Source organism: Oculina patagonica, chromosome 1, assembly GCF_052425735.1.
Source record: "Oculina patagonica isolate OP01 chromosome 1, crgOcupat, whole genome shotgun sequence".
Classification (NCBI taxonomy): domain Eukaryota; kingdom Metazoa; phylum Cnidaria; class Anthozoa; order Scleractinia; family Oculinidae; genus Oculina; species Oculina patagonica.
The window spans coordinates 15,760,900-15,787,232 of record NC_135758.1 but is presented as its reverse complement, the minus strand read 5'-3'; the positions used below and the strand labels follow the sequence as shown (position 1 = coordinate 15,787,232).

At 38.4% G+C, this 26,333-nt stretch overlaps 2 protein-coding genes across 4 annotated transcripts in view; one reads left to right on the top strand and one right to left on the bottom strand.

Annotated features, from left to right (window-relative positions):
- Nucleotides 1-1,817: 1,817 nt before the first annotated feature.
- Nucleotides 1,818-20,937, bottom strand: LOC144658850 (uncharacterized). Its single transcript, XM_078519334.1, has 7 exons — nt 20,811-20,937; nt 16,382-16,526; nt 14,627-14,763; nt 14,503-14,528; nt 14,301-14,375; nt 5,001-5,066; nt 1,818-1,954 (listed from the first exon to the last, which is right to left on the bottom strand). The coding sequence occupies exons 1-7, from the start codon at nt 20,827-20,829 to the stop codon at nt 1,847-1,849; spliced, it is 576 nt and encodes a 191-aa protein (XP_078375460.1). The 5' UTR covers nt 20,830-20,937; the 3' UTR covers nt 1,818-1,846.
- The window catches only part of LOC144658554 (nuclear cap-binding protein subunit 1-like), a 120,887-nt gene continuing 115,421 nt past the window's right edge, over nt 20,868-26,333 (top strand). Inside the window, exon 1 of one of the 3 annotated variants that reach the window (XM_078519001.1) lies at nt 20,868-20,995. In XM_078519001.1, coding sequence (XP_078375127.1) covers nt 20,956-20,995 — 40 coding nt within the window. In that variant the 5' untranslated portion in view covers nt 20,868-20,955. Of the gene's footprint in view, nt 20,996-23,243; nt 23,287-26,333 lie in introns of those variants that run through there. The other 2 variants (XM_078519008.1, XM_078518994.1) reach the window with 2 other exon arrangements.

The following is a 26,333-nucleotide window of genomic DNA, read 5'->3' as shown; positions in this document are numbered from 1 at the left end:
GAGTACTGTTATCAAAGGGGTCCTGTAAAAAGAAAAATATATAACAATATAAAAATAAATACATCATATTTTTTCGAAACAGAACCTTAAAAACGTACATCACGATTTATTTAGCTAGCAATGGCGGCAGTACGCAGAAGGAAGACAGGAAAAAGATAGCTTGATTCATTTCAGTGTCAAATGGGTATTACAAAAATTAGCCAGAGTCGGTTTGTTGATCTTTTAGCGCTGTGGCAAGCTCCAACCTTCTTGGGTGCTTCGAGCCGAACAAGTACCCAGTGTCCTCACTTTTTGGTAGCGCCTGGGAATATTAATGGCACTTCAAACGGTTCGACTATGAAGGACATTAGGTAGAATGTATCGTTGAAAGTAACCTAGAATCACAGTTTGGTCCAAAATATACCACACGAATCTACAAATAGTGGACCTTCAAGGCTTCAACCCAAAGGGCCATTATGAATGTAAATAGTCGAAGTACAGAAACACCATTTCCTTTAATTTATTTATTTTAATATATATATTTTTTTCACAATGAGCGGACTTCCAAAGCTCGTGGGGGGTGCCGACGCACCCATCGCACCCCCCCCCTCCCTACGGGCCTGGTATGAGAGCTAGAAAGTGCTGGAAATTGTTGTGAGCCTCCTTAAAGAAGAGTGTGGCAGTTATGACCTTGGACAGCAGAGATGCGCACAAAGACACGCACGCAGTGCCCAGTGGAAGATTGGGTCAATTTTTCGTAGGTGACAACTTTTTTTTTGTCACATCAAAGCTTACAGTAGCTTCTAGGAAATGTTTTTGTCACATAAACATTGGCGAATTTTCCTCCTCGTGAGCAAATAAAATTGCTTGTGTAAACTAATCCTGCTAAGTGCAAGACCATCTGTCTCTCTACTAAGAAAGTTCCCCCACAGAGAAAGTATGTCTTTTGTGGAACCGAGTTGGAACAGGTTGACTCTATTTCTTATCTAGGAGTAATCCTGAACGACAACTTGAAATGGTCAAATCACGTCTCATCCATCTCTGGCAAGGTTCTGGGAATGATTAAAAGAAACCTCTGGAATTGCCCCAAGAATGTGAAAGAAACTGCATACACAGCTATTGTTCGCCCAAAGCTCGAATACGCTTGCGCAGCCTGGGATCCTTATCTCCAAAAGGACATAACCTCCCTCGAAAGAGTACAGAGGAAAGCGGCGCGGTTTTGCACAAACGACTACCACCCAACCGCTAGTGTAACTGATATGATCCAGGAGTTGGGCTGGCAAACATTGGAACAACGAAGAAAATCTTTCCGACTTACATTACTATATAAAATGAGTCACGACCTTGTAGATATAAATGTTGACTCCTATCTTAGTAGACATAATGAATCCAGAACTCGCGGCAGCCATAATTTCAAATATACGCAATATAGAGCGACGAAAAACGCGTATTTTTACTCGTATTTTCCGAGGACCATAAGAGAGTGGAATGCACTCCCTGCGGCGATTGTTGAGTCCGACTCTCTTGCGCGTTTCCAGTCTGGACTGCGCGAGCATTTTAATTAATTTAGTGGTTTACCCATAGAATTTTAGAATTTTTAGATTTTTTTTTTAATTTAGAATTTTTCAGTTATTATATATGTACATATTGTATTTTACTTATTTTTAGACGTTGGTGTGATATCCGTATGGACTTTTTACCGACATATCAAAATGTAGAACTAGCCTTTAAACATTTGATTGATGCAGAAAATGGTCTGAAGATGTGAAGGATGCGATTTCTGGTCCTTTCCTAGCCACAAAAGGCAATGTTGACAAGGACTTTATGAACAATCCATCTTGAAAATTAAAAGATTTTAATATGCTTTTTACAATCTTCTTGTCTTTCTGGGCCTACATCCATTATGTGGAACAGGAGTAACATCAGTAACAGAAACGACCTGCACTCCACCAGACTCAATGCCATTCACAGCCCCCTAAAAACAGAAATTCAGTGGATCATGTTAATCTGACAGGCCATCAAACTTTGGTCCTATTGACAGGGTGGTTTCATTTTAAGCATCATGACAGTTTAGTTTAGGGCTGCACACGAAAAAATATACAAATAAAAATTATATTCCTGGTTGTTTGGTATCTTTTTGGTGTCAAGAAAAGCTTGAGCCACACGCAGATCGGTCTCTTTTAGGGGTTCTTTTTAAAATTTCCAACGAGCATCGCCACTCCTCTCATGTAGGAGTACTCCCTGGGGGTTCTATATGTCTATTATTGCCAACGAGACAGCCGAGCCAAGAGGCGAGGCTGTCGAGGCGGCAGAATCATAGAGCCGTGTGCGTATGAGTGTATAGGCAGAGAAAATCTTAAGTTCTGCGTAAGGGACTTTTTTTACCATATTTGGGTGTAAGTAAACCCCATATTTGGGTTCACTCCTTGCTAGGGAGCAAATGACCAAAATGGCGTCCACGCGGCGCGCTGTTAAAATTTTTAATGTGGTCATTCATCCCTTTACCGATAAATACACCTTTAGGGAATTATAAATCGAAAGAGAATATTCGACCGCCGAAAAAATAAACATCAAGGTCTTCAAAGCGATGAAATAACCTTTCGACTTTGGAGTCCTTTGATTTACGATCGAAGAGAGGCATGAAAATCAAAAGCGGACTGTTGACTTTAAATAGAGTTTTCTTGACTTATGAGAATGCTAAAGTCGGGTAAGTGTGTTGATTGTGTTTAAAGTAATTGCTTGACCGATGATTTATTCCAAATCAAACACCGTTTATATTTTATTCGGCACGCATTTTCGCTCCGCGTAGAAATAACATCAATACAAAGCGACGCTCACTAAAATTACTGCATGTCATACACACAAGAAAGTCAAAAGTTTTTTTGCTTCTAACGGCAATTGTAATGTTAACTTGAATAAAAATTTTGTCGGCTGACCTCGAGGACGGCTGACCGGAAGTAATTTTTCGCGTGTAGCCTATATTGCGCGTGCCCTAGCCTGCGTAGCTGGCGGGATCGAGTGCGAGTGCTTGCTTTGAGACGGGCCGGCGAACGGCAAATACAAAATAGAGGGAACCGCGGAGCCGCGAAGAATTTGGAGCGAGCCGCCAGGGGAATTGGGGAGGAGTCAGCACTCGCACTCGACTCCCGCCAGCTACGCAGGCTACGCGTGCCCGCTTCACGCACATTGCCGTCCAGCTCCGTCCAGCTGTTGTCGAGGACGTGAGAAGTAGAGTTTTGCCGTCCACCAGTGAACGGGAGCGCTTTTTGTATGATTTTGTTTAAAAATCTCATTATTTTTTTATTCTTTTACTCTGTTAGGTGGTCCTTTATGGTATTCTTGGTTTGGTACTAATAAAAAGTTAAGAAGTCAAGTTTTATTTGCGGTTGCGAATATATTTGCTGTGCTTTGTATAAACGCTGATGGCGAAGCCACGTGCGTGAAATTATGAACTTTCTTGCTTGTGTTTCTACAAAAATTTCACTTGGAATTTGTACCCTGTGAATGCTTCCTGGTCCCAGACTTTGGGCTAGAAGCGCCAAATGTTTTTCTTCGCATGTTTTGGGCTAAGAAATTATTGATCCACTAACGAAGCCGTCCTCCGTTCACACACGACGGCTCTTAACGTTGGAAGCTCCCGCCAAGAACGTCGACATCAACCTAGTCCTCCTCGCGAAATTCTACCGTCCTCGCACCGTTCTCGAGGTCAGCCGTCCAGGTATCTTAAAGTCCCTACTGTCTCTGATTACTGAAAATTATTTTTATAAAAGCATCTTAGCAGTTTTGATTTTGGGATTTGATTTATAAGAAGTTCTTGAAATGCAACTATCCCTTTTGTGGACGGAAACATTTTAACCATCGCGTGTTGTATTTAAAAAACAGTGATTAAACCTCATTTATTGCCTACATTTTGTGACATTTTAACGTTGAAAAGAATTTTAAGATTTGTCAAGAGTTATCAATCTGTCAAACCCGTAGCCTGCGTAGCAGACATCTGTGTACGTTTTTTAGTGTGTTTAAACCTGGTTTAAAGAGTGCGCGATCGCGAGAATACGCGCGCTGGAAACAACGGCGCCTGCTGCGCAGGCTATCAAGCCTGTGTCATTTATGAACACCAGAGAAATAGCACTTTTTTCGCATATAATTTACCTACTAGTGGTAACCACAGGTTAGAAAGTGCGGGCCTCGATGCAGTTAAGAGAAGGTACTGGGAGGGAAGTGTTTTTGTTAGTTTGGAAAATTACTCAGACAGTGTCGATAAATCACTGGACAAAAGAAAATTATTCCGAGTAAGGTCGAGTAACGCGTCACGCTTAAGTCACGAATGTTTTTTATCGTTTCCTATTGCCGCGAACCAATCAGAGTTGTTTTTTTGATTGACAGTTTTGCGAAGCCGGTAGTCGAGCACGCGGTGTGAATTGAGATGTGATTTTCCTCCGTCGGAAACTCGCTTTGTTGTCAGTGTTATAAGGAATTTCTCGAGAATAACCGTTGTTGGAATCATTCGCTTTGCCGTAGTTTATCTGTGATACAATCACAGAAGATCTTCTCAAAAGCAACACCTATAAAACAACGTCTGCAAAACGTAATGTCTGCAAGACAGAAGTCTCGATCTAATGTGACAAACTGTTGATTTTTCACATTCTTATCGCTCTTGGAGACAAGATTTTTCTCTTCCGGTGTCACGACAAACTGTCGTGATTGACACATTTTTTGCATTTCGATCGTTCTTAGTGGAAGAACAAAATTTTCAACTTCCGGTTTGCAGATAGCCTTTATAAACGTGGCGCGCACGCGTAATACGCAATCCGCTGGTCACTGTCAAGATTAGGGTTGCGGGCCTCTCTTGGGCCCGCAAAAATACAATTTACCATATTTTGGTCATTTCAAATATAGTTCTATCAAAAACCATTAAATATCTGTTCTTATGAACAAACATGAGTATTTCGCTCGTTGGCACTTACCGATAGGTACAACTAGTATTCACAATTAAGAGACAACATTTGTGCAAACACCCTTACCTGTCTTCCTGTTCCTATACCACGCACTTTTATTCGAGCTCTCTCTATTCCATGAGAAATTGCTTTCTAATATTCAGTATGGAAAAAAATACATGTTAACAAAATTTACCAAAAAAGCCACTCCTGAGATGTTTTATAGATAAACTGACATGAAAAACAATTTTTTTTACATACAGTGGAACCCTATTCAAATGGGCACCAAAGGGACATGCCAAAGTGTCTGTATTATCAGGATGTCCTTATTAAGCGGGCTCTCAGATAAAAAGTAATGAACACATTTATCAACACAATGACGAAGACAGACATTTTTATGGCAACAAAACATTGTTTAATTGTACTGTAACTATAAAAAGTTTAAATTTTGGAAACCTTACACTCATATACTGGTACTATCAGACTAAAATTACTTTAATGTTTTTGCAACTCTACAATGAAATCATCTAAAAAAAGTACAACTTTACTATACACAAGGAGTAAAGCAGACATTTTTTAATATGGCAACAAAACCTAGCTTCTTCTGTCACTGTGACAAGTTAAGACTAAGGAAACCGTTACTTAATTATGCTCATTCACTGCAGAGAAAAACCATTGAGAAAGTGAAAATTTTGATTAGGCACAGCAAGCAGAAAACTTTATTAAAGGGTAAAGTCTGCATACGATCCTAGTGGCCCATCAGGCCAGAGCGTATCCTGGTTTCCATGGCATGAAGTATTAATTCGCCAGTACCCATTTATACACCTGGGTGAAGAGAGGCACCGTGAGAGTAAAGTGTCTTGCCCAAGAACACAATGTAGTGACCACGGCCAGTACTCAAACCCGGACCGCTCGATCTGGAGTCCAGCACGTTAACCATTAGGCCACCGTGCCTCCCACTGCAGTACAAAGGTCAAACACTGGAAGAAAGAACTGATCAAATGTGTGATGCTATTATGCCACTGTTTTACTTAGTAATAAAATTGTAAACCATAATCTGTCATTATTTGACCAGAGAACAAAATCTCCAATGCCCATAAATTTATCCTGACAATAAAATTAGACAGCACACAGATAAACAGTGTCTGTAAAGCAGGGTTGACAATGTATAAGAGTTAACCACTCAGGACACAGAAAAGTGTCCGTTGTCCTATTAGTGGGTGTCCATAACAAGTGGGTTAATTTTAGGGAAAATATATAAGCTTTCTGTTGGGACAAAGGAAACTGTCTGTAATATTGGGGTGTCCAGCAGGTGTCTGTAGAGCGGGGTTTCACTGTATCAGAATGTCTCTTCTCTGATGGTGAGAATGTGGATCTGTTATCTATGATGGACAGAAAATATATCCTTTACCTTCATTCCATGGTGAAAGAAATTAATTTGCCACTCAATACATCAATACAAAATTATATGCGCGAACGGAAGGTCCAAGGTTGTTCGCTTACCTCTTTTACCGTGATAGATCTAGTTACATAATATTTCCAATACAGGGGGTCTTTAACCTCGTAGGCTGGTAAGTACATACATGCGTTTAATTTGAACATCCCCACCTCCCAGGTCCCCGCGTCCCCAAGTCCCAGCCCACGCATCCCACATCCCAAACATGCTTCCCACGTCCCAGTCCCCAAGTCCCTGTCCCACTTTTAGTCACAGTCATATGACCTTGCCATACATGTATGGTCTTGGGACATGCTTAAGGTCGCGGGGGACACCTCATCATCATTATGCATTTATTTAAAGCGTATGCACGAAGTACAACGACTGACATCGACAACTTTACGAGATATTTTTGACTGGATAAAAATAATGGGCGCATGCGCGTGATTTGTAAAAAATTCCTGTTTCTTTGAAATTTTAACCAATTTAAACAACACTTAGCGATATACGTTCATATAGATTGAAGGAAGTCTTTGAGCTTATTTTCATTTAAATTTGAATATTTCTGCAACTCAGAGTAATCACAAAAATATTCGGCATAAACAATCGTGTCCTATTTAAAAACGCATTGTTCTCGCCATAAAAGCGTGGAATATAATTACCATAATTACATCTCTCCTTGGCAAAATGATTGTATGTAGGTCGGGACACCTTCGGAAATCTCAAAGTTTTGACTTTTCCGACAATTTTGTGGCAGAGAATACAGCACGGATACAGAACTTCATGACTTGCCACTGCAGATAGGTAAACTATGAATACTGTTAGTGTGTCATAACAGAAGCGGAATTTTAAAAGAGCGCTTTTAGAAAAAGGAAGAAGACATTAAATTTAAATTTGCGCACTTAAACCGCCGTAATTTGCTGGCAAACTTTAAATTAAAAAATCCGCTTCTGTTATGACACTCTAGAGGTATTGACTGATTAGTTTTTGACAAGATCTCAGTGTGCTGTCTCCTACTCGTTCCGCAAACTCTGCCACAAAATCATGTTTTTCCCAAATTGGCACTCACGAGGCTATAAAAGACGACATTCACAATCTTTTATCATTTCTCTATGTCTCTGTAAAATTTGAGCTTAATCGCACCCATAACAGCTGAGAAATAAGCGTTTTAAAAGATGCAGGTCAAGCAAAATTTCCCTTCATGAATTTATTCATGCTGTAGGTATCCCCCGCGACCTTAAGACCACTGGCACAGTTTTTTTTTTTTCTATATGGACCTCTTGATTGGCACATGGTATACATGTAAAATTATGTCATGGTTACTTTTGTTGGTTTAAATTTTTTTAAACCAGTTTGGTTTCTATTTTCCTTTGTTTCAGATTATGGTTTTTTCATTTTTTTTTTCATTTTAATTATTTATTCCAGAAAGTAAAACAAGTAAAAGAAGAGAAATGGAAAACGGCAAAATATAGCTAGCTAATTGGATGCCCTTGTTTAAATGACAATAATAATAAGGATAAAAAAAGTTAACTTAACATATGAGAGGAAGAGGTATCAATTAATTAATACTGAGCAAAATAATACCGTTAGAGTGCTTTTTGTAAAACGTTTCTCGTTGGCAAGTTACGTATAGATAAAAGAAGGTCATTCCAATAGTAACATCCAATAACAGTGGGGCAAAATTTCCTTATATTTATTCTGGAGAAACCGGGATTTAAATGATAATGATTATAAGATAATGATCATTAATAACGAGATGATGACAAAATAACAATCAACCTCATTTGAAAAAAATTTACACAAAAGATAAATTTAAACCACAATATAAGTACTATGTCTTTTGAATATTTGAGTGGTTCCAATAAAGAAAAATGTATTTCACCCAGGTATTGATATTATTCTCATGTACAAAAGTTAGTGAGTTTTAAACATCTACATTACATGTATATTCTGCCAAGTGTCAGTACTAAACGTCATAAACGCCGTTTTGTGAACAGATACCTTTTCAATTTTATCTTATTGTTTTTCATATTTTTGTAATAGTTTGTAATTAGTTTTTATAGTAGTAAGTTAATATAAAAAAATTGTAAGTCCAGATGTATGCTTCTGCGCATGTCTCTTTTGCAAAATAAATTAAAATTAAGAATTCTTCTTATATCAATACTTGGGCGAGAAACTATGGGTAAGCAAAAACATACCTTACGAACAACATTTTTTTATATAACAGACTGTACTATATATGACTCATTCCCAGAAGCTTGAGAAGCTTAAAATCGGGCAGTTAATAATTAACTATCCGCTTTGACTTGAAAGGCAAGGTTCAGTACAGCAAAAACCACGAAGCAGTTACAAAAGTAACACTCAGTACGAAGTTTGCGTAAGTTACACGGTTTGCAGGAGCCTTATTAGTGTGCATAACATAATATCTAGAATGTTGTCAAGATTGCATTATTACTTAATAACATAATGGTCTCAATTTATAAATATATATATATCGCACAATACAAATAAACGATTGAACTAGATGACTAGAAAATATATATTTTAAACACTTAGAAAAGTGCAGCCTATCCGCAATACTTTAAGGTGGTGTTTCACCTGAAGCCCTACGCTTTTTGGGTCTTTTTGGTATTTTCCAACCATTACACTTTGATAGGACAGTAACAGTACTACAACTCTTTATCGGGTAACTACTTTCGCCAAGAAAATGATGACAACTTGTTGACCAATGATTGGAAATTTGTTTTATACCATTACTGTAATAGCAATTGATGAAGGGCTGGGAAACACTGAAAATCATTATCAGCCACCTTGAACGGAAATATCTCGTTCGCATTTCAAGGAATCCAAAACAGCTTTACTCATCCCATATATCTATGTATTGCGGTATTTTGCAAATTTTTGGGTGATGTTTGGGAGGCGATAGTTTTTCTCAAAGGATAAGTAAAATTTCGACCAATAACAAATATTGAAAATTTAATGTGATTTTAAAATTAGAATTTGAAGTTAAAAATTGGTAGACAGACACTAAACAGTCCCCTGACAATCTGGAGTGCTCTTGCACGGAAGACAACTGTGTATGGGGGATAACTGTCTAATGATGTATCCATTTTTCTTCAATCCCTTCTTTAAACCTCTTAAAATTTCATTTCAAATTCAGGTAGCACCCCACCTTAAGTTTTATTCTTGTGAGAAAACAACATAATTCAAAGTTTGCGTGATATAACCAAGAATAGATTTTAATTTTCCCTCCCTTTCCATCTCCTTATCCTTTCTCCGTACTTGTATATAATAAAGGAGCGTTAAAGCTTTCACAAATCATGGCTGTCAATAAGTTTTCAAGTAGACGTCCTGACTTGGAAAGTAGGCGGCAGGGTACTTTTCGAGTGCCAAAGGTGTGAGCCCCCTAGGGCCCGGGCATGCCCCCATCAGAAAAAAATTGAAATGGATACTTGGAAATGCTATTTTCGGCATTTTTCATTCAATGTTTGTATACATTTGCTGCCTGTTTTAGTATCCTTTATTCTTGGTTTTTTGTTATTAGACGTACTAATCTGTACCAAGCATTTAGAGAATAACGGAAATTTGCCTTATTTTTGATCTGCCATACCAAGTACGATATGCCCTTAGCGTATAAACTGCTAACTAGTAATAGTTCTCACTATAAAGCTGCCCCCGCCTTTTTATAATTTGTTTTACAGCAATAATCTAGGATTAGTGGAGTCTTTTGTTGTCATGACATTGTTTGCTGCGGAATTTCTTGTTGTGTGACACCGTTGCATCCTAAAAATATTAATTCACAAGTTCAAGTCGAATATATTACCTAGCGCGCGGAAATATTAACCTAGCGGAAATACACACAACACATTATTCGTGGTGACAACACGCAAGCTTATTTCCTGGCTTATAACATTCAAAATTAACTTTAATACTTAATACTAACAATAACTTCCAGGCCAAAAAGCCTAAAAATTCCGCGAGTAACAAAATATGACACAGTTCAAAGATTCGAGGAAACAATTTTTGATTCTTATTCAACCCACTCTTTGGATCAAATAATCTGACAGTTTGTTAGCGAAACGAATTACCTCGTATTACATTTTTGTTTATTACTCGTATACGATACAAACCCCCGAAAGCAAACGTTGACGCTCGAACCAGCTCTTGGAACACACGTAGCCAAGAACACGAAACCAATTGCTCGAAATCTTTCGACGTATTACTAACAACTGCTTCAAATATCACTTAAAGCAGAGAAACCGCTCGAACAAATCTGTGAACACGCGTAAACCAAAACCGGAAAACGAAATGCTGCTAGAGAAATGAAGCTCGAAGGTGACGAAACGCGACCTCGTGGTTGCAAGTACCCGACACCACCGTGCGCGCTTGCTAAAATATTACCCGTCACGACCGTGCGCGCCTAGTTTTGTCAAATCGAGAACGCTTCGCCCATTACAAACACATTTCTTACTTTTTCAACAAATATTCTTTGTCCTTGTATGTATACACCCGGGGACTCCTAAGGTGCCTCCTCGGGTTTTGGCCTCTGGGCCAAAACCTTGCGGGGGCAATAAACTAGAACATACTTGATTATTATTCTCTAAGGTTATACACTGAGCAGTACTAACCTACTTTAAACCTACTTGATAACAAACACCACGCCGTACTAAGGATTTTTACTATAATCAGCATAGAAAATAATTTCACAATGGTTTGTTCCCAAAACGTTTCGTGACGAAAGGATAGAAAATATTTCGTGCAGAATGTAATTTGATTAGGCCAATATTTTCATGTCTATAAATACTTCAAGCAGTTGAATGAAAAACCGTTTTGTTTTCATGAATGAGAGCCACTTTCAAATAGTTAATACATGAAAAATAACAATCAGATCAGAAGGAAGAAAGGAACCTTTTGAATTAGCTGAAGACTTTCAAAGCCGTGACACTGTGCATGCAAGCCGCGATAAAATTTAATTAAAATAAAATTCTATTAACATTTAATTATTGAAAGTTTTCATTTTGAAGTCAATTTTTTCAATCAATAGCTTTACCGATATTGTGAAAAATACCTTTCAAGTTCGTACCAATACTGTACATTGCCAATGTTTTGCTGAAGTCTTGAGAAGTGTCTTACTAACCAAATCTAATTAAAATACAGTCCGACCTCTTTTAAGCGGCCACCCTCAGGACTTTGAAAAGTGGCCGCTTAATAGAGGTTGGCTGCTTAATAGAGGTACAATATAAATTGAATAGGAATGGCAGTAAACATGATTTTATTGACTCTATATAGCAAAATGCTTTTAAAAATCTCGATGATTTGGTAAGTGCAGAATGCAATATGGAACAATTGAAAGTATGATGTTTTATATATGTTCGTGTTTATTTGCTTTATTTTACTTTCGAAAACTGTTCACAGGCTACTTGTATTCTTTCCCAGGTGTTCCTTACGTTAATCTTTGCAAACGTAACACGACACTTTTGTTCGTTTGTAACAAAATACTTTTGTTTCTCTTGAAAATGCCGTAACATGAAACTCTTGTTTTTTGTTTGTTTTACGGCGACATCGATGATATTTGTTTAATTTAATTAAGTTACGATTTAAACTGCACGAAAGACGATTATCAAAAACTAAAGAACAAATCTAATCAAAAAACATCTTTTTCGAAAGGGTTTTTAAAACGCAGTACAGCTAGGATATCTGTTTCCTGGTTATGAGGAGTTTCACGCCGAAAATCCCGGTGCAAGTTTTTGCATTCCTAATTACGAAATCGCTATGAAAGTCTAAAAATCTAATTTAATTAATTTGCGGTTTTCACTTGGCGCCACGAAGTCTGCAGGAATCCTACCACAAACACGCAATACAAGTGATGTTCATGAGAGTTCCAGCAAAAAATGTAGACTAAACTGTGCATGCGTTTGGCGTAAAGAACGTTGCCCCAGAACGTCGAGTAGTACCACAAGGAGAGCAAAGGGTTTTCTGAAACAAATATATACGTTTGAGATCTTCATATAAAAGTAACGTAGATGTGCTCCAGGTTTTACCTAGGGGTACGGTCAGGTGCTCCCCCACCCCCACCCCCTCCACAAGGAATAATTAATTAATTGATATTAATTAATTAATTGGTGATTAAAAGTTTACACATTAGTGCGTTAGGGGTTTAGCAGACGACAGCCCACCAAACCATCACAAAAGTGCATTCTGCACTAAAAAGTGAACATATGAGAAGATAAATCCAAAATTCATTGTAACAAAACATCAAGTGCATTTGCAGCCCATGCATGGTTCCAGCTCTAATACAGAGGAGCACGTAGTTGAAATGTGCAGTGTTGACTTCGGGTTGACAATGTACAGAAAAACATGCATAACATCGTTGACAAGTTTCTTAGGCCTTTTTGCATCATTAGTTAGTATGTGAAAACATTTAGCTCAAGATATTTCATGGACGATATATATCATCTGTCACCATTTCGCTTGGAGAGATAATTTCCTGGCCGCTTAATAGAGGCAAAAAACAATATAAATAATACACTTGCGACAGCAAAAAGGTGGCCGTGGCCGCTTAATAGAGGTGGCCGTTGAATAGAGGTACCAAATACAGCAGTTTACTGACAAATAAATCGGGACTTAGGAAAGTGGTCGCTTAATGGAGGGTGGCCGCTTAACTAGGTGGTCGCTTAATAGAGGTCGGACTGTATCCCAAAACATGTTGTGCAAGCATTCTACTCTTTGTGACAGGTGACTTTGACGGCCAACTGTACAGGAATGAAAATCGACACAATTTTCGCTAAATTAATAATAGTTTTAAAGTGGAGTATGTCCGGCTCAAAAAATGTACCGGCAGATCACATGGCTATTTGTAGAAAGCAGTAAATTGTGTAGTTTGCGACAAAAACATTGTGTGACATAAATGACTTTAAATATCTTTTTTATTTACAAAAATAGCTTGAACTTGTCAAAACAAGAACAGTTTCACAATGGGGAATATTAGTACTTGCTCTTAGACTTTTTTCTCTGTCCTCCCGCCGCAGCAAAGAAGAGGGCCTGATTGCAGGTTAGCCCAAAAGTCGACCAAGTGTGCCTGCAATGATTTACTGACAAAACTAAAATGAAACCGAATGCGATATTCGTTACCCATAGCGATTTTGCAGCAGGCCCAGGCTATCCCTGTCGTTTTTGGCCGACAGGAGACTATTGACCACAACGTCCAAAGGGTAATTTACAAATAGGCCATGCCCCGATTAAAAAAACAACAACAACAACAACAAATGGTATGGGGAATGACATCCTCCGTGTCTTATAATTTTCTTATAGGAGACAACTGAGGAACAGTCTCTAAGTCTAGTTTGAAGATACAGGTATCCTTTAGATGAAACCAGAAACCCATAAGGGTTGAAACGTGTAACACGCGCGCACAGCGTTTGAATATTCATTTTGCTAAGTACCATATTTGGAAACACGGAGAATTTGTACGCGAATGCTTTATACACGTAATGACATACGCAACATACGGTAATTTTTGGTTTTGCGGTAAGTTGCTTGAATTTCGACCTAAACGCCGTAATTTTCTTACAGAAACTAAAGAAATACATCAAGTGTATCGAAGCGAAGTTCTCCAGACTACTTCAAGAAGATGAAATAGGAGAATTTAACCAAATTTAACTTTATTCAACCAAGCTTGTTCAAAAACAAGATTACGCCATCGAGCGTGAGCTAGCGCGCGCTGTGAATTTAATCCAAATATAGTAATTGTGATTGGTTAAATGTTTCTCGTGATTTTCCAAAAATGGTACTTAGTGTAAACGAATGTGCAAACGCTTTGTACAATGCGAATCATAGGGAGTTACACGTTTCAACCCTTATGGGTTTCTGATGAAACTTATTGTTTTACTGCATGTGACATAATTGGTCAGTCTGTGGTATAACAGGGATTTTATAGTTAGTAAATGCCTAACCTGAGCAGCTGTTACACCAGCTTGCCTGCCTGCAGTGCTACTTCCACGCCTGGCATTCTGGAAACCCTCTGTACCCTGAGGTTAAAAAATGTAAGCAACTAATCAGAACACTGAATGTATGAGTACATTTATTTTACAGACATAACTTGTTCAACTGCAATTGAGTGTCAGTCTGTAAACAAATTTCAGTACAACTACTCACTGCTGACACCCATCCTAATGTCTTTCCTGGAAATAGAAAGTGACAAATGTTAGACAAGAATTCAAGTAATTTACAAATTAATAATGTTAAATGAAAATAAAATAAAATGTTGTCTTTTCCTTACCATGATTGTCTGATATTGTTATAATTGTGTTGTTAAATGTAGCATTGATATGAATTACAGGTAGATGCATGTACTTTGCTATTTGAGCACCATATTTCCGATGATGCTTCTTTATATCCAAGTGTGAGCCTGCTGATCTAGAATACATAGCAAACAAAAAACAAATTAATGCAAAAAAATGTCTAAACACTTAAGATTCTGGGGGGATCAACAAATCTGAATAAAATGAGTTGGGTGGTGTGATGAGATCATATACATGGACGGATAGCGGCTGCCAAAGGCGCCTGATATGCTGATGTCCGGTCTCATCCAATAAAATTCTAATTGTGAAGCGCATTGAGCTTTGTAAATGCGCTATATAAGCACCTATATCAATCAATCAATCAATCAAGAGCAAAAAGGGTCGAACAAATTGTTTGCAGACATGAGAAAGAGAAAATAAAAAGTCTGCAGACAGAAGATAGTCAGCTATTTGTACATCATTGTACGGGCCCAGAGATTCCATCAACCACAAAACTCAAGATTTATTCAACGTGTTTATTCTTTGGAGCTTCTATTTCAACAACCGATCTGAAGTAACAACAAACAAAAGAACAGAATATTAATCAAAATGTTCTAGCACCCAAGTTCTTTTTAAAGTCTCTTGGGAGGCCTAATTAACCTGCCATAATGTGTTCGGGCTCGAACATCATATGTCCATGTTGTATAGTTTCATTTGTTAAATTTATATTTGAATTTAAATTTATTTAAATTTATCCCTATTTATTAAATATTTAAAATGCCAGACAAAAAAAAACAACAAAAAAAACACAACAACACCAAATAAAATTTGGATATTTCATTAATAATTAATGAATCCAAATTTTATTTTATTTGGTTCCACATTGTTAAGCAATTTAAAAAAAAAAAAAGATTTTTGGGCTCAAATAGTTAAATATGCTTAAAATAGGTCATGCATTTCAAAAAGATGCATAACTGCATGGTTTGTATACACAGATCTGAACACCTGATGGAGTGTGTGCTTTTACAAAATTTAAAACTCAGTTTGTTTTTAGGTGGGTATATATGTTGCAGGTCCATTTACAGCCTAGTTTAATCTGTTGCTTGCAACTTGATGGTAACAATCTATTGTACTTCCTTTTATGAATTCAAGTTATTTTGTGTCATTGTAAAAGTGTTATCTTCAGGTTGAAGCAGATTAATAATCTGGATTTAACCTGAAAGCGGATTCAACCTGCAACATATATACAGGCATACTTGGTTGTATATTAACAAGAAATTGGCGTAAGGCCTTTTAAAAACCGCTTGTTATTTCAATGCAAAATAGTGTGGAAAAGAAACACAGAATCACATGAAGATGACAAAAACTAGTGTTTGAATGATTTTATCACTAGTTACCTTCAATTTTAGATTCTTGTCTGTGACAAGCTTGTTGAAAACAAAGTTAAACTTCGTACATCACATTCTCGCTTGCCGCTAAATAGGGGCAAAAACAATAGAAGAACCCTTCTTGGGATGGCCAAAAGGTGGCCGCGGTTACTGAATAGAGTGGCTGCTCTATAGGGACTTTATTTACAGTACATATATTATACTGGCAATAATTTCAGGCCTTTGATAACTGGCTATTTAACAGGGAGTGGCCGCTTAATGGGTGGCCACTTAATAGGGGTACTTTTGCTACATAAAAGACCTAATGACCTTGAAATCTGCAATTTTCTCATAAATATAATTATATAAACATAACGTACATTTTACCTTCTAGTTGGCAGTATTTTACTATGTTTCAGAACTCCCGCTTTGTCATTCCCAAGAAGTGTTTGAAAAACGCACCAAGTCACAGGCTGTATGCTCTGAACTCCACCAAAGTATGAAAGTATTTGAAAACGACTTCTTATTGATCCTACAGGAGACAAATTATAAGAGATTCATTTGGAAATGCAGGCAAATGATATTTTTGGTCACTTTTTTGTTTGAAGATCAAAAATAATTTATCACTTTATGAAAGAGATAATTATGCCCTTGCAGTTTCCTTAAAAACAATTTATGTATAGTCAGTCAAGGGTGCAAAGAAATTGAATTTTCTGGCTTACCTTTTGGACAAGCTATAGCCAGGATATACAAGCCTGATAGTCAGCTTGCAGGGCTTGAAATAATGGCCGGTCAACGGACAATGTCCGGCCTGATTGGGGACTTGACCGGTCAAACGTTCGCATTGCCGGTCATGTTGTCCGGTCAGAAGTCGATAATAATAAAAATAGTGAAACAAACTGAATTTTCTATGCTGTTGTCTACTTTCTGTTATATAATAACCTGAATTCTACGCGCATTTTGATTGGTTCTTACTTATGATCTATCAGAGTACAGACACATGGATGACGTCACGCGGTGGTGTGACTCGCGCGCGTGATCAGAGTTCATAGTCCAAATCAGAGTTGTCGGCAAAGTTTTTCAAACTTGCGAGGCCACAACAAAGCAAAACAGTTCAGCTGATATTAATTACAAATGTCCAGTGAGAAACAATACGCCAAGCATCGTTCACCTTTCGAAGCATTTAACTGGGCGAAATAAGCTTGAAGAAGACAGTGAATTATTCGAGAAATTATCCGAAATCTGTATGAAAGTTTGACCGATGTTGTGCAATTGGACAACGCCACGGGAAATAAACGAATTGCGGTTGAACGCTTCGGTTATGTTTACAGATTTGAACAACTTTCCAAATCGGAATAAAGGTTAGTTTTTTCATTGACTTTCAATTGACCATTTTTCTGTTTATTCAATCGGATTAGCAGTGCTTCGTGTTAACGAAAACTTAATGGTGAAATCAAAACAACTTAGCTCATCTTTACGGCGGCATTGCTCAAACTGAAGTGTGCCGAAGTCTTGTGTTATTATATAAAACAAATAGATTCCATTTTGCCGTGGGTCTGTTCAGTTATACATGTAGATCACAGAAGACGTCAAAATGTGGTATGAACATCAGTGACCCACTCGGCTAGCGCCTCGTGGGCCACTTCTCTGTTCATACCACATTTTGACGTCATCTGTGATCTATAACTGAACAGACGCAGGGCAAAATGGAATCTATTTGTTAATTAGTGTATACACCTCGCTGTATTGAGAAACTTCTGACCAAAAAAATGAAGTAGAACTGATCGAATTTTAAAACAGTTGTTTACAATTCGCGTATTACGGTCTCAAATTTAAAATATTTTCCCAAAATTGCCCGTTTTCTCCTGCACAGAAACAAACTATTCATTTAGTTCTGAAGCCCGGTATAAAAGTACAATTGAAATGAACTTTGATTAAAACAATCTTTGACTTCTTTGCATTATTTATAAAATAATTGAGTGAGTCCAGGGCTCGAAATTGCGACCGATACGGTCGCATTCGCAACTAAATATTTTCCTTTGGCGGCTAAAACTTTCTTTGCAGTCGCAATTTTGGAATTAATGTTTCATAGTGTGAGGGAATACACTTCTTCGTTTTCAAGTATGAAGCCACTGAAAATGGTATTTACCATTTGAAAACGGTTCTCATTCATGAAAAGAAAACGGTTTTTCATAGACGTGAAAATATTCGCTTAATCAAATTATATTCTGCACGAAACGTTTTCTTGTCATAAAAGCAAGCGAAAATAGAATTGAAAAAAATAAGAGCTATTGATAAAAGAAATTTTAAAACTTTAAACTTTTCTTAAAGAACGTGGACCATACGATTCTGAACTGAGGTAAGCAACATTGTATACATAACGAACAATTCATTCAATCAGCAAAAAAGAGAGTCCGGACGGCAATCTAACTTCGATCGACAGTCAACAGTGTCGTTACTTGAAGTAAAGGAGAATTCACTGAGGGAATGTTATTTCTTAAGGTGGAGGGTGCTATATTTTTACTTATTATATACTCAACAAAATACCGCGTTTTTGATTGGTCAATGACGAATGCATAAATAGGTTATAGAGTGCAAATTGGGGTTATAGAGTGCAATACAGAAGTTGCTATGGAAACACCGGGGAAGCGCCAAATTTGAAAACCAAATTAAAAAATGGCGGACAGCCGGTTTGCTTTGTCAAACCAAAATATCGTCGAGCAACTTAAGGAAAATGCGAGAAACAAAAACACGTTGAAAGCTACACAGACCTGGTTGAATGTTTGGCAAACATGGGCAACAGAGAGAAAAGTAAACCCAAAAATGGAAGAATACGAGCACGAACAACTCGATGAGATGTTGCAAACCTTCTACACAGAAATACGCACAAAAGACGGGTTTGAATACGAACCTGAGAGTTTAAAATCCATGCTGGCAGCCCTTGACCGCTATTTAAAAGAACACGGCTACAAGTACTCAATAATTAGAGACCGAGAGTTCCACCAGTCCAAATTGGTACTTGAAGGAAAAGTGAAGTGTCTCCGACAGCAAGGAAAAGGCAAAAGACCCAACGCCGCGAACGCACTGACAACCGAGGAAGAAGAAATGCTATGGAGTGAACAAAGTCTCGGTGACTGCAGCCCAAGAGTTCTTTCCCAGACGATGTGGTGGCTCTTGACTCAACATTTTGGCCTGAGGGGAAGACAGGAACACCACTCAATGGAAGTCGAGGACTTCAGTTTTTGTGTGGACGACAGCGGCACAGAGTACGTCACATTTAAAGAGAATCCTACAAAAACGAGGCAGGGAGGACTTAACACAAAACATCGTAGTGTTCTGCCAAAAATGTTCGCTACTGGCGGTCAGAGATGTCCCGTTGAGTTGCTGAAGCAATACCTCAGTAGACGTCCTCAAGAGCTGCAAGAAAAAGGTCCTTTTTACCTTGCCATAATTGAAAACCCCAAAACAAATGTTTGGTACAAGAAGCAGCGCCTCGGCGTAAACAGTATCGACAACATGATGAAGAGCGTTGTAAAGAACACACCTCTGGAGAAAAGCAAGAAGAGATTGACTAACCACAGCGCAAGGAAGACGGTTGTGAAGAAACTGAGGGCAGCAAGTGTCGAGAGGCAGTCGATAATCCAGGTGACTGGACACGTAAGCGAGAAATCTCTTAACGACTACGATGAAGGTAGCGAGAAGGAACAGCAACAACTCTCCAACATTATCAGCATGCCTCCACAGTCAGCAGCTTCGAGCAGTTTCGCTGGTGTACCCGCAATGCCGTCTTTTCCCGCTACAACTTCAAGAGGTGAACAGGTAAACACAAGCAGCCATGCTTACACCGTGAACAATTTTCACAACTGCCAGGTCACATTTATGTGATTCAAGGACAGTGCACTTCACCTAAGTCTGTGAATCCGAATGCTATTTAGTGAGTCCGATTGAGATTAAAAACATTCAGGAACATTTGAAAACAGATAAGGGAACCAGTATTCTTGACGCTTTTAACAACTGAAATTTAGCTTTTTGAGTTCAGAAACTTTTCAAAACTTCACGCTTGATTTGCCTTGTCACAACATGATATTTTTAATGCAATGCACTGCACTCGCGTTCATACGATTTCCTGTACTTATATTTAATAATTAATGGAAAACTACATGTTGCAATCTTGTCTGAACAGAAACGAGGTATGACCGAGCTAAAATGTGAAAATGAATTTGGCCGGTCATCGTGTCCGGAGACTCTTCGGAAATTATTTCAAGCCCTGAGCTTGCAATGCTTTACTTGCTTGAAAGGGAAGTAAAGGGCTACTCTTGGAAGAAAACTCCACTAGCTCCAAGCTAGCAGACACGAACTTCTTTGCAAGGTGGTAGTTGATATAGGGGAGTATACCCCCCCCCCCCCGCCCCCTCAGATAGAATTGATCAAAGCATTGTCTACTTTTGCATTTGCTGGCCAACCCTATTCACCAGATGGTGATTTATGCGGTTGCTAGCATGATCCATCCATTGAACAACCTGGGCGTATGCTAAAGCACGAGGGAGACTATACGTCGGCTTGACATAAAGAAATTCCCAAGAAATAGAAAAACATTGCTTTGAATACAAAAGTCGACCAAAAAAATCGTAAAACGACTTAAGCTTATGGAAACCTCACCAACTGTGCCCTTTGCACGATACTAAAATTACCAGATGTCGAGTTGGAAGCTTTTCTTTACATTTTCATCGGACTTTTCATCGAGCAAGAAGGTTTTTTTTTTACATTATAGCCATTTTAAACGGGAACGATCTGACTACACTCTAGCGTAACAAACCTTGCAGCATCGACGCCATCTTGTTTTGACTTGGTCACCAAGCCTTCCCCGCCGCGAACAAGGAACCACGCTTTCTCTGCCTGAATCAGAGACACTCGACTTTTCAACGTTCAACTTTGTTTTGGAGTTTGATTTTGACTTTAAAATGTCCAGGGAGAAAAGGAGATATTATAGTGAAGATGAAGGTTTGTCATCATATGGTTCAATATTAAGCTTATTTATTTGTTGTTGTTTGTCGCCGTTGGTTCCCAAAACTAAAATCTCAGACGGTTGGCGCTTTGTGTCATGTGGGGAAAGGATTGGCCTTATAAAGGCTGTTTGGCCCTGTCAAGTGTTTCTTCCTCTAGTGCGGGTTACTCATCGGAGTTCCGTGCGAGCGCGGAAAGCGCGCGCGCACTATCAAGGGTTTTGGTAGAAAACAACATGGTGTTATTGTTTTCAGCCTGTTACATGTTAGGAAGTTGATGTGACATTATGAAAAACATGTTGGAATTACGTAGGTCACTGCTAGGTCAAAGAAGCACACCTCTATAACATGTTTTCCCGTTATTATCAACTTGCTTAGGGTTAAATTTGTAAAATTAAGGATGCTTACTACAGTTTTGAGGGGGTTAAAGAACCCAATGTAAACTGTTCGGAAATGTTTTATCTTTCTCCTGTTAATGTCGTTGAAGGTACCAGTGTAATGAGGTTTTGTCACCTAAGAATAATTTTCAGACTTGTAAATGTGTTCTTGAATTGATGACTCAATTTTTGCTGGGTATATTTTGTGGTTAGTTCCACTCCAGTTAGCTTGCGGTTAGTTTCACTCCTATTTGCTTCCGTTTTAAGTTCCAATCTGGTTTGCTTGCGGTAAGTTTCACCCTGGTTTGCTTGCGGTTAATTCCACTCCAGTTTGCTTGCGGTAAGTTGCACTTCGGTTTGCTTGCGATAAGCTCTTGTTTGTAAGGGAAGCACACAAAAAGTAACTAAAGCCCTTTGTTTGAAGGTCGTCAGCTATTGTCGTTGAACAACATTCATTTTATACAGAACGACACAAGGTTTGTAGCTTACTTTGTAACATTCACAGATTTGAATGAATATCACGGTGTAGATGCATAGATGCATAGCCACTTAGCTTGTCAAGTGAACTTTGAGAGCTATGAATAAATTTTGACTGTGTACATGTGTAAACGCATAGACTCGCAGATGCATAGCCTCTTTTCTAGGTAACTTTGAGAGCTACGAATAAATTTTGACTGCACCATGTAGCTAGAGGTGTGGGGTATTCTGCAGTTGCTGCTAAATGTAATAAATGTTTCACACCTAGGCACAAATGTGAATGGCACCTGTCATTCAAACTTATGTTGTCAGTCACCATTGCTGTACATCTATAACATCTATATTGGAGAGGTTGTCTAAATGGACATATTGAACCTTTTTTGTTGAAACACGTCAAATCAAGCACTGCTCTCAACTACCGGTAGTAACATTATTCAAATGGAATTTTAATTCTCTTTAAATTATTTCATATTCAAATAGCATAAAGTGCAAAGACTTGATCATCATTCGACAATAAAGTAATAAGACGATTAAGTCCTAGTTGATAGTCTTACACTGTAATATTCATTTCTAGGTTTTGTTGCATGCCTTATACATACAGTAGGCTTTCACATGATTGGTCTTTGTTTTCTATTAAACTACAGTACCGCTTAAATGTAAGTTACCACCGTCTTGAGAGAAACGAGATGTTTCTCACAAGATGCGTCTTGGTTTTCTCGAAAACGGAAAGCTGAACGTGGCCATCAGGTCAAACAACCTGAAGCCAAGAAGACTTTTGAACGAACAAAGATTTTCAGGTGAATAATCTTCTTTACCTACCAAATAATTGTAAAGGTCTCCGAACGTGAACTCTGGAATTTTCGAGAAGTTGTGGGTCCAAGCGCTTTTAGTTTTAGTATTAGGGTCTGACAACTTCCCTTCACTTGTTTGCAATTTGTCCTTCAGTAGCTTTGTGCGGTCTTTTGGCAGAATCATCCAGTTTCCTCTGCTTCATTGCCGCTGCTTTCTGGCATAAATCAAGCAATTCAGCTTTCCGTTTTCCTTTGCCGCCATCGCTTAATTGTATACCTCTCTCTCGCAAATAATTTTCCAATTTATCGACCTTTAATTTCGAGAAATCTTCACTGCATGTTGTTTTTTCACTCGAAGTCTCCATGTTTGATGAGATGCAATGCACCTAGCCTCGATCTCATGAGTCGATTTCGGCACCAGTCCTCTAAAATGCGAGAACTCGGAAATGGGCTATTGAATTTATTTATTAATTAATCTTGTGAAGCGTGTATGGGGGGGGTAGGGGAGGGGGGTGAATGCACATGACTGTGTCTGGCACTGGGCAAAACTCGTAGTACATCTATGAAGTACACAAAGGCTATATATTTGTTTCTGAAAACCTTCTGCTAGTTCCTTATGGTGCTATCTTTCCAAGCTCACGGAGGTTAATGTGCTGAATGCATGCACAGAAGACTTACAGACTCAAATCTTGCTGGAACACAAGAAATCGACTTTTCCAAGATGGCGTCCAGTGCTAAACACCAAGATGTAGGACGACAAAAAGTCGCTACGTTCAGGTCGTGATCAAAATCTACAATTTGTAGCCTCGAAATGAGAAAGAAAAATATTCTAACACACAACTGCACAGATCTGGGCAACAAGTTCTTTTACATGGCGTCAGTTTCTAACAGTCGATCGACGATTGGCCACATTAGATTACATGCAGCCGTAAACACATGTGTAAACCCTTCCTCCTTTCCTAATAATGTATTTTACATAAAACCCGCAGCATTTACACGTGTAAGTTTCATAAGTTTTAATTTAAGCTCGTAAATGAAATACCGGTACTCGACTGCCAAAAAATGAAATTTACAAAATTTATCCAATTCTTGACTGATCAATTTTTCGTTTCAACAAACGGTTTCTTTAATGCTCATCATGGTACAATAAATGAAGGGGCGTGTGGAAGAATGTCCCCTTGATATTTCGGCTTATTTGAGCTTTGTCAAAACAGCTCCAAATTTCGCATGCAGGTTTGTCTACATGTGCTAAACATTGGTGATTAATTTGTTACACTCGCCATTGCTTCGTCTTTCATAAATAACATATTATGCAAAGAAAAAGATTTTGCAGCTTACATTGTCCACTGACAGTAATCCAGCACTAGACATTTTTCCACGCATCGCGTGTGCAAATCTTTCCTTGAAGAGCCTTATTACAGTCCTCGGGGAAGTTAAGGTAATTCCCTTGAAATAGAACTGCTCATAGATTTTCAACCAAACTTTGCCAGTTGGTTGCTTACCTTAAGGGAAGTTAAATTTTAAAATAAAAAAGGGGGGTCACCGTATTCGTTTAGGAGCAGGAAGACCTTGTATTTACCATGTAATTCCTTATATTTCCTTTGCGAGTACTGGCAAAGTACTCGTTTTCAATGATAGTGTATTATTCTGCTATGGAAATTGATCTGCATTCATTTTATAGAAAGAATCTGATCGCTTCCTTCGAAATAAGAGAAAAAAAATGATAGGTCACCGAACTTGTTTACGAGAAAATGATGATTTCTCTCTCACGCAAGCCAAGCCGCCATTTTGTTTACACGTGCGCACTTATTACGCGTAAAATTCTGCGCAGTAAGGATGTGCAATGCAATACTAGGGAATCATCTTAAGACAGCATTTTTTTTACAAACCACGTCTTCCATTGTGACGTTCAAGTCACATGTGAGCTGTTCAAGTACAGGGTAAAAGTTGGCGCTTTGCTTGGGAAATAAACTACTGGTTCATTTGGGCACAAGTGCATTCAGCATTTGGGCACAAGTCCACAGCATTTCTTGAAAAAATGAGAGATGTTTGGCCTTTGTTTTGTACAATAGCGCTTTTTAGGCCCTTGTGAATGTTGTCTGACAAACAACCGGCTGGAACCAAGTGGTTATAAAGTCTAAAACACAGATCTCTTGTCGGGAACTATGTCAGCGTGAGTTTTGCAGTATCTGCTTGGAAGCTGCAGCGACAAAGTTGCGACAAAGTTTGGTTGTTTGGCAGGGGGGCCTTTCCTCGCCAAAAATTTTCCCGTCCCTCATTAACCTTTCATCAATCAATCGATTCATGCGAACGAAAACCTAAGAAGTTTATCTTGATTTTGCGGGATTTTGTAGATGCATGATGATGAAAGGAGTGGAGATACATTTAGGAGTGAGAGCAAGCGGCACTTAACTGAAAGCAGGACTAATATGAAGTGAAAACACCAGATCTTTAAAATGGGATCAACCATGAACTTGTCTTGGAAGTAAAGTGCTGTACTGGCTGCCAGCAGTACGTATTCAATCAATCAGTCTATCGTATCAATCAATCTTTATTTCACTTTCACCTCAATATAGGTAACGGTAACAGATTAAAATAGTCTTGTCTGAAACGTAAAAAACAGCTAACCGCAAGCAGACTGCAGTGCAAGCTAACCGCAAGCAAACTTGAGCATGATAACCCTAACTTGAAACGTTAACCCTAAGCCTTGGGGTTAGCTTTTGCGTTAGGGTTAAGCCGCTAAACCCTATTAAACCCTAAGCCTTGGGTTAGCTTTTTCGTTAAGGTTAAGCTGCTAACCCTTACTTCAAACCCTAACCCTAACCCTAACGTTGATACTTAAACCTTGTTTTTTTTTGTTCTAATCTTCGCTGGTTTCATTGTTTTGGCGAACAAAAGGTTTCTTTTGTTTATCGTTTATCAAACAAAGCTCTAAGGATGCTGTCAGCAAAAGCCTTGGTTTTTGCATATGTAATATCTTGAAAAATGAAGGGAAAAACACTGGAAATACATAAAGGGCGATGTTTAGCACATGTAGACAAACCTGCATGCAAAATGTGAGCTGTTTTGACAAAGTTCAAATTAGCCAAAATATCAAGGGGACGTTCTTCCACACGTCCCTTCAAATGATGTTTATAGCAAAATGATGTTAACACATGCATTTAAAAAACAAAATGGAACAAAAATAGATAAAAAAAATTTCAGAGCAAATTGGAGGCTCGAACCATTGCCCTTCCGCATGTTCAGATCTCCTGGCAAAACATTAACGCACTGAGCCAAGTGGCCTTCTCACAAAAAATCGATGTACAAGTACGCAATCAGTTATAAACTAAAGCTCAGGTAAATTCTGAATACATAGGCATGACAAACTTTTGTCTTTCTTTGGATGTTATGAGCTGAGTGGAGTGAACCGAACTGTGGAAAGTTCAAAATGATTTCTTTTGGCAAATCGTTGAGCATAAATGATTGTGGCTTTTCATTCTTGTTTCATAATTTATTTTTTGAGTTCAGTGGCTCACAGCCACTTTCTTGATATTTTAATTTTCACCTGTTCAAAACATTTCGGAATCTACACTAAAATTACCCTCCAGAGAGGATGGCTTTTTGCTATTTCAAAAACTTGTGCTTTTTGTTTCATCAGGGTTTCGAAACATGAGAAAACTGATGAAAGTACTCAGCCTACAGCCTTGTG